We start from the raw sequence: 14,895 nt of genomic DNA, 5'->3' as shown, positions 1-14,895 counted from the left end.
AGTACCATTTCCTTCATTTATCACGAGAGCTTCCATTCCCTCATTTTGTGGGCTTATCATCAGCAGGAACTCAATGAGGAAGGCTTTGGCTGAAAGTTCACTCATCCTCTGAGTTAAAAGTCCATGTCCAGTATTTGTCCCAGGCCCTCCAAACCTGAATAACTTACACCTATCCAAAGATATCCAAGTAAACATTGATATTGTTGACTTGCACATGGCAGAGTGCCAAGGTAAAATGCCTGCTTAGGTGGAAGTGGACATGCAAATGGCAAAGATGCCTTCAGAGCAGGACTGACAGTCATCACTTGCCCTGACTTTAGCAGGATGCCATGGCTGTTGAAAGGTATTGGGTATTCCACTCCTTGAGCATTTCATACCCAGTCACCCACCACACCACCTCCCCGACAGGGTGTTCGCAAAATCCTCATGGATTTCTTATCGTCTGTAATTCCAGATACTGACACAAGTGTCTACAAGCTATATATCACTCAGATATGAGCCTTAATGCATGTATAGTGTGATTGCCTTGTTATTTTGGGTCATTGCCAATAGCCAGTGGCAGGAGTGTGGATGGTGAACCTGCCTCAGTTAAGGGCCCTTAAAATACTTAGGACTGGCAATTCTCTGAGAGCCCAGGGCGTAGACATGCAAGTGGACACCATAGCAACACAGTGACCTCCCGAACAATCTGGAGCATTTCTTTCAACCAAGTGTTTGTTTAGTTAAAGAGCGGAGATTGTCCAGGCAATTTGTCACGATGAAAGGAAATGTTTTCGCGGAGCACACTCCCTACCATTGGGTTGGAATTCACCACTCCCATTAATTCACCGGGGTCTGGGAATTTGGAGATCTGATTGAGACCTTATCATTTATTCACCCACCTGACAAAAGGAAGATGGTGGAGCCTTGGAATCTGCTTGGCCCCATTACAGACATCCCTTGGTTAGTCTTGTGATTGCTGTCATTCACTCCTACAAAACAGAATGTCCACTGAAGGGACTGAACATGCCACGTTTGAGAGACTGGAAAAATGTATGTTAAGTTAGATATTAGAGAGATACAGTCCCTGATTAATTCAGCATTGTGTTTTTATATTCTGGGCCCAGGTCACATTGCCACATCATTGTATGGGGCTCCTGAGCAGGAAGGCTTAGGTTTGGCCAATAGCGAGGACCCAGTGATGCTGAACGCAATGAATATCTATAATAAATAGTAATATTGCATCAAGCAACACACCTAGCTCTTAACTGACAGTTTCAAAATCTTTCTTATATATCTGCCCGAAATATTTACCCGTATATATCCCCATATATATTACATTGTAAAGTTCAATTTAATTCTCATTCTAACAGGTAACAGCAATGGTATTTACCTCAATTCAATTAACATAATTTACATCTCACACTGGACAGTGATCAAGAGCAGATATTTGATATTAGATGTTAGAAGCTCACTTCTGTCCTTTCTCTGCAGTTACACAGGCGTCCTTTCCAGGAGCAATCACTTGATTTACTTTCTGCAGCCAAACGTAATTACTGACCAGTTAGTTCAGTCAACACCAGGGGTTGAAATGGGGTTGTCTCTCTCTCTATATCGTTCAGTGACTCACTGAATGTTGCATTCATTACTGAGACAGGAGAGACCTATTAGGGGCTGTGTTACGTGCTTTGAAAATTTATTGATTTGACATTTAGTGCCAGTGATGATAGAAGATGACTGCAGGTGCACAATGGGTAACCAAGCTTACAAATCCACCTGTGTGATGTCACAATCTGCTGCCCACCCCCACAATATTGGTCTGCGCGTGTGTGTTTATGTGTGTGTGAGAGAGAGAGAAAGACAGAGAGTGTGTGTGTGTACGTGTTTGAGAGAGACTAAAAGAGAGAGAGAAAGACAGAGAGACAGAGAGTGTGTGTGCACGTGTTTGGGAGAGACTGTGTGTGTGTGAGAGAGAGTGTGTGTGTGCACGTGTTTGGGAGAGACTGTGTGTGTGTGAGAGACACAGAGAGACAGAGAGTGTGTGTGAGAGAGTGTGTGTGTGTGAGAGAGAGAGAGACAGAGAGTGTGTGTGAGAGTGTGTGTGTGTGTACGTGTTTGGGAGAGACTAAAAGAGAGAGAAAAAGACAGAGAGACAGAGAGTGTGTGTGCACGTGTTTGGGAGAGACTGTGTGTGTGTGAGAGAGAATGTGTGTGTGCACGTGTTTGGGAGAGACTGTGTGTCTGAGAGAGACAGTGTATGTGTGCGTGACTGTGTGGGAGAGACTGTGTGTGTGTGAGAGACAGAGGGTGTGTGGGTGTGTGTGAGAGAGTGTGGGTGTGTGAGGGAGTGTGTGTGTGTGTGTGTGTGTGTGTGTGTGTGTGTGTGCACGTGTTTGGGAGAGACTGTGTGTGTGTGTTGTGAGAGAGAGAGAGTGTGTATGTGAGAGAGAGTGTGTGTGTGTTTACATGTTTGGGAGAGACTGTGTGTGTGTGTGTGTGTGTGTGTGTGTGGTGTGTGTGTGTGTGTGTGTGAGAGAGAGAGAGAGAGAGTCTGTCTGTGTGTGTGTGAGTGTATCTGTGTGTGAGAGAGACAGTGTGTGTGTGTGAGAGAGAGTGTGTGTGTATACATGTGTGGTAGAGACTGTGCGTGTGTCTGTGTATGTGTAAGAGACTGTGTGTGTCTGTGTATGTGTGAGAGACTCTGTGTGTGTGTGTGTGAGAGAGAGAGAGAGAGAGAGAGTTTGTACATGTGAGAGTGTGTGTGTGTCTGTGTCTGTGTGTGTGCACGTGCGTGCGTGTATGTGTTGTGGTGTGCCAGTTTCCCATCACCTCCTTTACTTTCATGTACCTCCGGTCATGAAGGGAGACTCCAATATTTACCATGTCAAGTCATAGTCCCTTAATGGAATTCTTGCCTCACTCAGACAAGAGTTGAAAACCCCTATACAACTGCTGGTTTGTAGAATGTAGGCTGGCAGTCCATTGTACTATTGCTGGGAGTTATCTTTCAGATAAATGTTTAACTTAGGTCACCTTCTCCCTACACAGAAGAAAACACAAAAATATCTCATGGTCCATATGGCCTTGGCTAACACTTATCTCCCAATCAGTGTTACTGCTACTGATTTAATGTGTTGCTCCTCTTGAGTTCTTCCTGCAAAGCGGCTGAATGCCACCTTTCCCTAAATTTCATCAATGACTACCGGATTAACATGTGACATGGCAGAATAGGAATTAGTAAACAAAATGCACTAATGAGTTCATGAGGACGTGAGTTTTAATCTAACTCATGGCAGCTGTGAAGAGGTTGCATGTCTGACTAACCCTGGGTTAAGGAACCAGTCTCAGTCCAAGTGAAAATGAGATACCTGGATTGTCATCTAGCTCATTAACTTAGGGAAGAAAATTTGGTGCCTTGTAAAACAAATAGATCCGAAAGTTAGGACTATTTATCTTGGTAAAGAGGAGGCTCAGAGGAACTCTGTTATAGCTAAATCAGGAGCTGTCTGGACGGAGTACTTAGGGAAAAATTGAGTACGAGGAGCACAGATTTAAAGTAATTAGCAAAAATGCAAACATGACATGAGAAAAAACCTTTCCATCCAGTGAGTGGCTAGGGTCTGGATTCACTGCTTGAGAGTATTTGATTTGAACTGTTATTGTGATATGTACTGAGACACAGTGAAAAAAATTGTTTTGTGTGCTATCTAGGCAAATCATGCCTAACATAAGTATATCAGGATAATAGAACAGAATGTACAAATTAGTGTTACAGCTATTGGGAAGGTGCAGAGGAAGATCAACTTTAATGTATGAGGGGTCAGTTCATAAATGAGGGGAAGAAGCTGTTCTTACAGCTGTTGGCATGTGTTTTCAAACTTCTGTATCTTCTGCCCGATGCGAGTAGAAGAGAGTATAACCAGGGTGGAAGGGTGTGGTGGATTCAATTGAAAGTCTCAACTGGGAGTTAAACTATTATTTAAAAAGAAACGACGTAGAGTGCCAACAGGAGAAGGCAGGGAAGTGGCACTAAGTGAATTGTTCATTCCAAAATCCAGTGTAGACATGGTGGGCCGAATGGCCTCCCTTTGCATTGTAATAATTCTGTGATACTGTCATATTCAACAAGGCGACAGTTCAAATTCAGTGCTGTCAGAATTAGTTTAGATATGATTTATAGCAGGTCAGGATGGTTTACTGATGCCAGATCAGATGCAGGGAGGAAATGGAATAGTTTGATCTCTGCAGCCTGCTTTAATAGTCACTTCACCTTTGGTAACCTCTCCCATTGGCTGGAATTAATGTTCTTGAGACTGGGGTGCAAAACCCTATTCCAATTTCTCAGTCAGTCACATCTTCCTGTGCAATTTTCTGATCACCAAGTGTCAGGCGTGCATTATAGACACTTCCCATTCCATCCATTTCGACTATGAGGTTATCCCCCTTCTCCTCTGGTGGATTGACATCACACTCACTCCAACCAGACAGTTTATTTTAGATTTGGACACAAGTCCTTGAAATCTTTACACACAAGCTAATGCTTAACATGAGGCCCACAGTGGAAATATTGGGCCTTGTGAAAAATCTTGCGAATGCATCTGCAAGTTCTGAGAAATTGTTTAAAATCGACAGAGCAGAATGAAAAGGAATTACTTTTATAGCATTTATTATTTACTTAAGATTTAATGAGGCTGTGGGGCACTACCACTATCCCAATGGGGGATGAGTGCTGGTTCAATGAGGAGAATAAGAAATAATATCAGAAGCAACACTAATTTGACCTCAAAATAAGGCACTAACCTGGCGAAGCTGCAACATAGGAAAAAAGAATGTTAAAGAGAGAAGCAACTTCCTAAAGACAAAGCTAAGAGATCCCACAACCAGCATATCAAGTCAAAATCCTGCAGTCCTGACACATCCAGTCGGGAATGGTGGTGAACCATTAAACAACACACTAGATGAGGAGCCTACACAAATATCGTCATCTGCAATGGTGGCAGAGCCCACACATCAATCAAAAAATAAAGCAAAAGAAGTTGCAATATTATTCAGCCAATGCCAGGGATTCCAGTCTTCACATAATGCAATTCTTCCCAGGTGATTACAGAAAAGGGCCGAAAACACTAGATGCAGCTAATACGCTTCATCTCCACGACATCCTGGCTGTAGTTTGGAAGACTTGTGCTGGAGAATCAGGCATGCCCCTAGCTAAATTGTTCCACTAGAACGCCCAGGACATGTTCTATCTGAACAAAAAACAAGTTAAATCCAATCAAACCATCTATCAACTCAATAGTCTAGCCGCAATACTCAGCAAAGTGATGGAGGGTGTCATTGACAGTGTTATCGAGTACTTACTCAGTATAACCTGCTCGCCAATGATCAGTTTAAATTGATCTAGAATGACTTGATTTCAGATCTGCTTTCAGCTTCATCTAAGCATTGACAAAAGAATTACATTTCATAGTTGAACTGAGTGTCTGCCTTGGCATCCAGACAGCAATTAACCAAATACAGCATTAACATGCCCTGGCGAAATATAAGCAGTGAAACTGGGGAAGGAAAATTACCATTGACCAGCGACATATGTAGAGTGAAGGAAAATTATTGGCTTTTGGAGGCCACACATTTCAGCCTAAAGATATAATTATTTCAGCTGTTTCATCAATGACCTTGCATCCGTCTTAAGGTGAGAAGTGTGAATGTTTATTGATGATTGTGTAATGTTCAGCACCACTCACAACTCCTCAGGTACTGAAGTGGTCCTTGTTCATATGAGGCATCAACACATTCAAGAAGATCTATAGTATGTATTATGAAGCCAACATGATCTGCAAGCATCCTACCTACAACCATAACATGCATTCTCTCTATCTGTGGTCAATGATGAAAGCTGAGATCACCATCCACAACATCTTCAACAACTTACCAAGGCTGTTTTGAAAGGATCATCCAAACGCCCACCTTTGTAGCAGATACATGGGAGCACCAACACCTACAAGTTCTCCTCCAAGATGTTCGCCATCCTGACCTTGATATATGTCTCTATTCCTTCATTATCAGCAGGTCAAAATCCTGGAACTCTTTCCTTAATGACATCAAATGGACCAAAGCAGTTTAAGAAGGCAGCTCACCACCACCTTCTCCAGGATCATTGGAGTTGTAAAATAATTAATGGCTTTGTCACAATGCTCACATCTTAGCCATAAATAATAATAAAAGACTTGAATTGATTTTGAAGCACTTTGAGATGGTGGAGACAATAGGAACTATCTAAACTCTGAGTGACATGTCCACCCTGGACCTCCTCCAGTGTCACAATGACGCCACCAGCAATTTGGAGGAGCAGCGTCTCATATTCCACCTCAGGACCCGAAAGCGCGATGGCCTAACCATGGAATTCACCAGTTTTAAAATCTTCCCACGCCCGGCCTCATCCCATGTTCAAACCTCCTTCTCATCCCTGCCTCCATGGCCTGACACAACCTGTCCACCTTGTCTCCCACCTATCCACTTCTCCCACCTCACTGACCAAGCCCCACCACTCCCAACCTCCACTCACCTATCACCATCCCACCTACCTTCCCCAGACCCACCCCTCCTCTCTGTATTTATTTCTGAGCTTCCTTCCCCCTCCCCAGTTCTGAAGCGGGGTCCCAACCCAAAATGTCAAACTTTCTTGCTCTCTGATGCTGCCCGGCCTGCTGTGCTCCTCCAGCTCCACACTGTGTTGTTTCTGACTCCAGCCAGCACCTGTAGTTCTTGCTATCTCTACAACAATGTTTATTTGTCTCCTGCTTTTAGTGTGAACTCCCCTTTGGATTTGCAGACTCTGACTAATTAGACAGCATTGCCTTTTTTGTAAATTCTGCCTGTGAGTCTTCCTTCCATTGTAAATTAGGGATTCTATGTTATTCACCTCAATGGGCTGTTAAGTAAAAACAAGGAAAAATGAGAAAGAAAGACAAGCAGGAAAGAGAATGTGAAAAGCTGAAAAGAAGGACAATGTTATTTGGGCCAGAGTGAATGGTTTATTGTCTTTGGGACGGTCTGATAGTTCAAAAGTTCGGTTCACAACCTGAATTCTCACCAAATTAAAACCAAAAGAAATGCGGAAGCTGTAAATCAGAAACAAAAACAGAAGTTGCTGGAAGGGTCACCAGACCTGAAACATTAACTCTGATTTTCTCTTCACAGATGCTGCCAGACCTGCTGAGTTTTTTCAGCAACTTCTGCTTTTGCTTCCTGAATTCTCACCATTTGTCTTTACTATTAAATCAGCCGATGGTGTGATATATACAACAGTACCATCGAGAGGCATGAAGCACACTTTTAATCAGGGCTGATTGACAGCTGGGCAATGTAAGCATAACAAATCAAATTTCTAGCCTTTTGGATTCAACAATAACCCAAGCAGCCTCATTCAATCTCAAGTCATTATTTTTTTGCCTCATGAGACACTTTTTTCATCTGACTGACATGATTGAACTTTACAAACCCATGACCTTCTGTTACTTTTCTTCACTTTTTAAAGGAAAGTGTTGACCTGGGAGAAATCATGTTCTCTCTCTGTTATCTACCCACTGCTGGCCGACTGACATTGACAGTCATCAAATGCAGGAATCTCAAAGCCATGGACATCACTGGTTACTCTGGTGAGTGTGTACCACTTTCTGAGCAAAACTTGTATATTTATCAATGTACAATTTACAAGTTAAAATCCAGCAGCTAGTCATGGAATTGCTTGTTCAGTCGATGTTAAGTGTTCAAGTTGCAATATTTGCTGTTTGAAGGAGCTGCAATATAAAGGAGCTAAGTGTACAAGTTGATTCTGCTCTAACGTTTGTTCCGGCAACACAAATTGGGTGGGACGTGATTGACAACTACGGAAACGCCACTTCTAAAATGCAAACTTGTGTTGGCTATAAACGTGGTCTCGTCGGTGCGCGGAGGAGTACGTATCACCATCACATGATTGTTTCATGGGCTTTGTGGCGAATATCTGCAATGTTCGCACTGAAAGAGTTTGCCCACCGGCATCACATGACCATTTTGCGGGCTTTGTCGTGGAGAGCGTTCTGTGAGAGGTACAGCACAACCTGCTCCTCCATCAGGTCAACTTGACATTTTTTCAAGGTAAAGTGTTAAATTTACTTGTCTTTCATTATTAGAAACATTTATTCAAATTGTGCCATCCTTTGTGTTAGGCTTTTGAATGGTTTTTGTGTGATTTTTGAGTGGTGGTCTGCCCCTAACCCTACTTTTCCCTTAGGGCCCGTTATTTCTATGGCACAATTTTCTATAATGCAATGTTGCATGGGAACACAGCTATCACATTATAACAGAGCTGACTGTAGTCCTTAGGGCTAAGGAGATCAGGGCAGAAAGCTGGAATAGGTGATTTGAATCATCAGCTATAATCCTACTGAACGGCAGAGTAAGATTAGAAAGACCAATGGCCTACCTCTGCTCCTATTTTCTCTGTTTCTGTAGATGTATCTTCTGAAAGATCCAGCTTGGTTTTGATGGATGGAGTGACTTTCTCCGATGTTGTCCTACTCTATGAATCAATGGCAATATTTATAGATACTTCTTCAGTTCCTTTACCTAGACTGACTTGCAGTTATTTTCTTTTAAAATGTGATATTAGAGAACGATTCATAATTGTTGCAAATTTACTTTACATGTTGCTGAACAGAGAGACCTTGGAGTGCAGGGTCATAGTTCCTTGAAGGTGGCGTCACAGGTTGACAGGATAGTGAAGAAGGTAATTGGTACCATTGCTTTTATTGGTCAGTGCATTGAGTATTGGAGTGGGGGGGTCATGTTGTGGCTGCATAGTACATTGGTTAGGCCAGTTTTGGAATACTACCTTCAGATCTGGTCTCCCTGCTTTAGGAAAGATAATGTTAAACTTGAGAAGGTGCAGAAAAACATTACAAGGATGTTGTTGGGATTAGAGGGTTTAAGCGATAGAGAGAACCTGAATAGACTGGGGCTATTTTCCCTGAAGCGTTGAAGGCTGAGGGGTACCTTATAGAGGTTTATAAAATCATAAGGTGCGCAGATAGGGTAAATTGGCAAAGTATTTTTCCCAACATAAGGGATTCCAAACCTTGAGGGCATAGGTTTTAAGGTGAAAGGGGAAAAATTTAAAAGGAATTAAAGGGCAACTTTTTCACACAGAAGGTATGGAATAGACTGCCAGAGGAAGTGGTGGAGGCTGGTACAATGACAACATTTCAAAGGCATCTGGATAGGTATATGAATGGGAAGGGTTTACAATGATACGGGCCAAATGCTGGCAAATAGGACTAGACTAATTTAGGATATCTGGTCAGCATGGATGAATTGGGTCACTTTCCATGGTGTACAACTGTACAAGGTTTGATACACTTTGATAGGAAGTTTAGAGACATGGACTATTTTGTAACTAGGGAGAAAATTCAGAAATTAAAGTGCAAAGAGACTTGGGAGTCCTAGTCACGGAATCTCTGAAGGTTAACTTGCAAATTGAGTCAGTAATTAAGAAGGCAAATACAATGCTGGCATTTATTTCAGGAGGACTAGAATATCAGGGCAGGCATGTACCTCCCAGGCTCTATAAGGCTGTTGTCTGACCACATTTAGAATATTGTGAGCAGTTTTGGGCCCCATATCTCAGGAGGATGTATGGACCCTGGAGTGGGCCCTGAGGAAGTTCACAAGAATGATCCCAGGAATGAAAGGCTGAACATGTGAGGAATATTTGAGGACCCTGGGTCTATCATCGATGGAGTTTAGAAGGATGAGGGGAGGTCTAATTGAAACTTACAGAATACTGAAAAGTCAAGACAGACCGGGCGTTGTGAAGACATTTCCACTAGCAGGATAGAGTAGTACCTGAGGACACACCTCAGTGTCAAGGGAAGACCTTTTAGAATGGATATGAGAAGAAACGTCTTCAGACAGAGAGTGGTAAATCTTTTGAATTCGTTTCCACAGAAAGCTATGGAGGTCAGATCATTGGATATATTAAAGACAGAGATAGATAGGTTCTTGATTCTTAACGGGGTCAAAGGTTATGGGGAGAAGGCAAGAGAATTGGGATGAGAAATTTATCAGCCTTCAAAGAAAGGCAGAACAGATACGATGGGCCGAATGGCCTTATGTCTTCCTCTATGTCTTCTGGTCTTTTGGTCTATAATTCTATAACTCTAATTGTCAACAACTCTTGTTGGGGAAAAGGACACTTTTGAACATCAATACTAGTCCAAAAAAAGGCATAATGGAGTTAGTTGCCAGGAAGAGCACTTCTCATTTATACGGGGTCACCACTGTGCACCACTAGTCAGAGAGAAAGCTTGTGCTGGACAGCAATTCATAATAAAATATTAAGCCTGTTCTTTCTAAGCAAACTTTATAGTTCCTAGCACCAGACAGGAATTTTTCTGTCCAGAATATTCCTGTTCGCATAAAGTGCTGAGATTTGACTTCTTTGTTCCTGCATTTAAAATAAAGTATTTCAGACTTTTCTTCATAGATCCACTAGTTGTAATTGTTTGATTGAAAAAAGGATGGAAAACATTGATTGTATTCTTGAAAACAACTGTAAGGAAGCTTGCTTTCATACAATGCAAAGTTAGTATGCTATCATAAAAGTGGTGTTAAAATTAGCAATTGTGGCAGAAATGAATAAAATTTGAGTACAGAGTTCCACATTCACATAGATGGAAAGTGCACAAACCTTTGAAAGAAAAAAGATCAAAAATCTTCTGCAACTTCACATGCACTGACAGCTTTGGCTAGCGTAATTCCAATCATTGTTACAAACCATTAAATTAAGTTTCAGTTTTGTCTGGGGAAATTAACCTGATCAAATAAAAAGGGCACACATGAATAATGACTATTCAGTGGGTAGATTGGAGCTAATGAACTGCAAATAATTTGCACTGACATTAAACAGTGTTTGTTAAAAGAGTTATTAGCCTCAAATATGTTGCTGCATGATGAAAATCAGAATTATCTTTCTCCTCTCCAGAAAGATTTTTTTCTAAAAGTGGTACACGAGCTTTGCATGTCTCAAGCTACAAAGTCTAATCCTAGAAAATGATGTTCTTGCTCTAACAAGAACAACAACATTGAATCATTTCCCTGACAAATCCCCATAAGTTAAGACACTTGCTGTTAATAAATTAGTTCTTCAAAAATTGTAGTTGAAGTCTTATAATACAATATTTATAGTTTCCTTCCATCCAAAATGTTTGTCCATTTTCAGAGCTGATTGAAAGTAGGGCTCCTCAATTTTCAGATTCTGAGAAGCCAGTTTCCCCTAGGTAATGCTCAAAGCAATAGGGGCAAGATCCAACTTACTCACTTAATTCAGCATCCCAGTATTTGCAGAGTGCGCCATTCATTTTTATCTAGTGATCAATTTTTATTCACCAGTCTTCAACAGTACCAGGCTCAAGAGGCTTCTGTGAGCAGCAGCTCAGCAGAAAGTACAGGTGAGCTCAGGTAAAGTCTCTTTAACTTCCATCTTCAGTCTACCAGCATTTGAGATGGTAGCTAGGGCAGTGGCATGCTCCTCCTGCAGGGTGTGGAAGCTCAAGGAGACTTCCACCATCCCTCTTGACGATCCTATGGGAAGTGAACCCAACTGCAGCTCCTGGGAGATCATGTTAGGGAGCTGGTGCTGGAGCTGGATACACTCAGGATCATCCGAGATGCTGAGCGCTTCATAGATAAGAGCTTCAGTGAAGTGGTCACACCTAAGGTGCGGGCAGAGAGTAGCTGGGTGACCACCAGGAAATGCAGAGGGAGTAGGCAGAGACAGCAGGAATCTCCTGTGGCCCTTCCCCTTTGAAAAAAAATATACTGTTTTGGATACTGTTGGAGAGGGGAACGACCGTTCAGGGGAAAGCAGCAGTGTCCAGGCGAGTGGCACCACGGCTGGCTCTGGGACACACCAGGAAAGGCTAAAGGTAAGTAGAGCCTTAGTAAAAGGAGATTGGATAGTTAGGGGGACAAACAGGAGATTCTGTGACTGCAGATGGGAATCCAGGATGGTGCGTTGCTTCCCAGGTGCCGGGGTCCAGGAAGTCTCGGAGCGGCTGCAGAACATTCTCAACGGAGAGTGTGAGCAGCCACAAGTCATTGGGCATGTTGGCACAAATGACACAGGTAGGAATAGGGATGAGGTCCTGCAGAGTGATTATAGAGAGCTAGGAAAAAGGCTAAAAACCAGGATCTCAATGGTCGTAATTACCAGATTACTTCCAGTGCCAAGTGTTAGTTAGGGTAAGAACAGGAGGATATAGCAGATGAATGCATGGCTAAAGAATTGGTGCTGGGGGCAGGGACTCAGATTCCTGGATCATTGGGATCTTTTCTGGGGCAGAGGTGACCTGTTCAAGAGGGACAGTTTTCACCTAAACTGGATGGGGACCAATATCCAGGTGGGAAAATTTGTTTGTGATACAAGTGAGGGTTTAAATTAGATTGGCAGGAGGATGTGGGATCCTCAACAGCAGGAGGTAAGTGCAAGGCTGGAAGGGGATACAGTAATCAGAAATAGCAAGCTGAGGAAACAGGTTAGGCTAGAACAGGACTGGGAGCAAGAAATGCCTGTTAAATTAAATTGCATCTATTTCAATGCACGAGCTGACAGGTAAGGCTGATGAACTAAGGGCGAGGATATGAAAGCGGGACTGGGATATAGCCATGAGAGAAACATGGATAAGGGAGGGATAGGACTGGAAGCTTAATGTGCCAGGGTGCAGTTGCATTAGATGGGACATAGGTGGAGGAAAGACGGGAGGGGGATTGCATTTTTGATTCAGAGGAGTATCACACCAGTAGTCAAAAATGAAATAACTGAGGGATCATCCAGTGAGGCTGTGTGAGTGGGGCTAAGAAATAAGAAGGGGATGGTGCCGTTATCGGGGTTGTACTACAGGCCCCCAAATAGTCAATGGGAATTAGAGGAACAATTATGCAGGGAGACTGGGGAGACTGCAGGAGTAATAGTGGGGTCATAGTGGGGGATTTTAATTTTCCTCACATAGACTGCGCCTGCCATGTTATTAAATGCTTAGATGAGGAGGAATTTGTTAAATGCGTTCAGGAAAGTTTCCTCAAGCAGTATGCAGAGGGTCCTATTCAGGAAGGGGCAAAATGTGACCTACTCTTGGGGATTTAAGGTTCTTGCAAAGATTTGTAGCTCAGGTTGTGGATGAAGTTGTTGGCTTGCTCGCTGAGCTGGCTGGTTATCATACAGACATTTCATCACCATGCTAGGTAACGTCATCAATATGGCTTCCTATGAAGCAGCATTGTTCATCAACAAACATCGACAAGGATCAAAGACCCCATACCCATGACATGTAGGACCAGTGTACTTAACAAAATACCTTGCAATTACTTCAACAAACATTACATTGGCCAGACAGGGAAGAAAGTAGCCATCAGGATACACAAACACCAGCAGGTAGCAAAATGACATGATAAACTTTCCCTCATCTCGGTGCACTCGGACAATGAAGGCCATCAATTTAACTGGGACAATGTGACTCTCCGAGCTCAAGCCAACCACAGACACACATGCGAATTCCTACAGGCCTGGTTTTCCATCATAATGCAATCAACAAACATGTGGAATTAGATCCCATGTACAACCCCATGCAGAACAAAACCAGAAATGACACAACCCAACTTAACAGGCCAGATCATATAAACACTAAGCCGAGTAGAACAACATTGCTTCATCAGCGGCCACACTGATGATGTTACGAAGCATGGTGGCAAAACGTCTGTTTGATTACCAGTTGCTCAGCGAGCAAGCCAACAACCTACTCTTGGGAAATAGGGCAGGACAGGTGACTGAGGTGACACTGGGGGAGCACTTTGAGACCAGTGACCATAGTTCTCTTAATTTTAAAATAGTTACGGAGAAAGACAAACCTGGTCCACAGGTTCAAGTTCTGAAGTGGGGCAAAGTGAATTTTGATGGAATTAGACAGAAGCTTGCAAGGGTTGATTGGAGTAGTTTGTTCGCAGGAAAAGGCACCTCTGGCAAGTTGGAGGCTTTTAAAAGTGTGATAGCTAGAGTTCAGGATCAATATGTTCCTGTGGGCGGGGGTGGTGAAGGTCAAGGCTGGCAAGAGCAGGGAACCCTGGGTGACAAGAGATCTTGAGGCTTTGACCAGAAAAATGAAGGAGGCATGGCTCAGGAGCAGGCAGCTGCAATCCGGGGAATCCCTGGAGGTATACAGCGGATACAGGAGTTTACTGAAGAAGGAAATCTGGGAAGGTGAAAGGGGGGCATGAAATAACTTTGGCTGAGCAGACTAATGTGAATCCAAAAAGATTTCTTTAAGTATGTTAAAGGAAAAAGAATGACTAAAGAGAGAATAGGACCCCTCAAAAACCAAAGTGGACATTTATGTGCAGAGCCTTTGGAGACAGGAGAGGTCCAAAATGAATATTTCTCCTGTGTTTACTGTGGAGAAAGACATGAAAGATTGGGAACATGGGCAAGTTAGTGGCAGTATCATGGGGACAGTCCAGATCACAGTGGAGGAGTTGTTGGAGGTATTATAATGTATGAAGATGGATAAATATTCTGATCCTGACCAGATATATCCACGATCCCTGCAAGATGCTAGAGAAGAAATTGCAGGGGCCCTGGCTGATACATTTGCATCATTGTTAGCCATGGGTGAGGCCCTGGAAGTTTGGAAAGTAGCAAATATTGTGCCCTTATTCAAGAAGGGATGCAAAGAAAAACCTGGAAATTATAGACCAGTAAGCCTAACGTCTGTGGTAGGTAAGTTCTTAAGAAGATTCTGAGCAATAAGATATACATGCATTTGGAAAGGCAAGATTTGATTAGAAGTAATCAGCATTATGCATCACAAATGCACTCTTTGAAGACAC

At 42.8% G+C, this 14,895-nt stretch overlaps 1 protein-coding gene across 1 annotated transcript in view; it reads left to right on the top strand.

The window, feature by feature from the left end:
• LOC125462695 (synaptotagmin-6-like) overlaps nucleotides 1-14,895 on the top strand; it is a 275,426-nt gene that overhangs the window by 236,798 nt on the left and 23,733 nt on the right. The window contains exon 4 of the mRNA XM_059653266.1: nucleotides 7,514-7,634. Within this exon, the coding sequence (XP_059509249.1) occupies nucleotides 7,514-7,634 (121 nt within the window). The remainder of the gene's footprint in view (nucleotides 1-7,513; nucleotides 7,635-14,895) is intronic.

Source organism: Stegostoma tigrinum, chromosome 21, assembly GCF_030684315.1.
Source record: "Stegostoma tigrinum isolate sSteTig4 chromosome 21, sSteTig4.hap1, whole genome shotgun sequence".
Classification (NCBI taxonomy): domain Eukaryota; kingdom Metazoa; phylum Chordata; class Chondrichthyes; order Orectolobiformes; family Stegostomatidae; genus Stegostoma; species Stegostoma tigrinum.
Note: the sequence above shows the minus strand (reverse complement) of the source record. Positions and strands in the feature narration are given on the sequence as shown.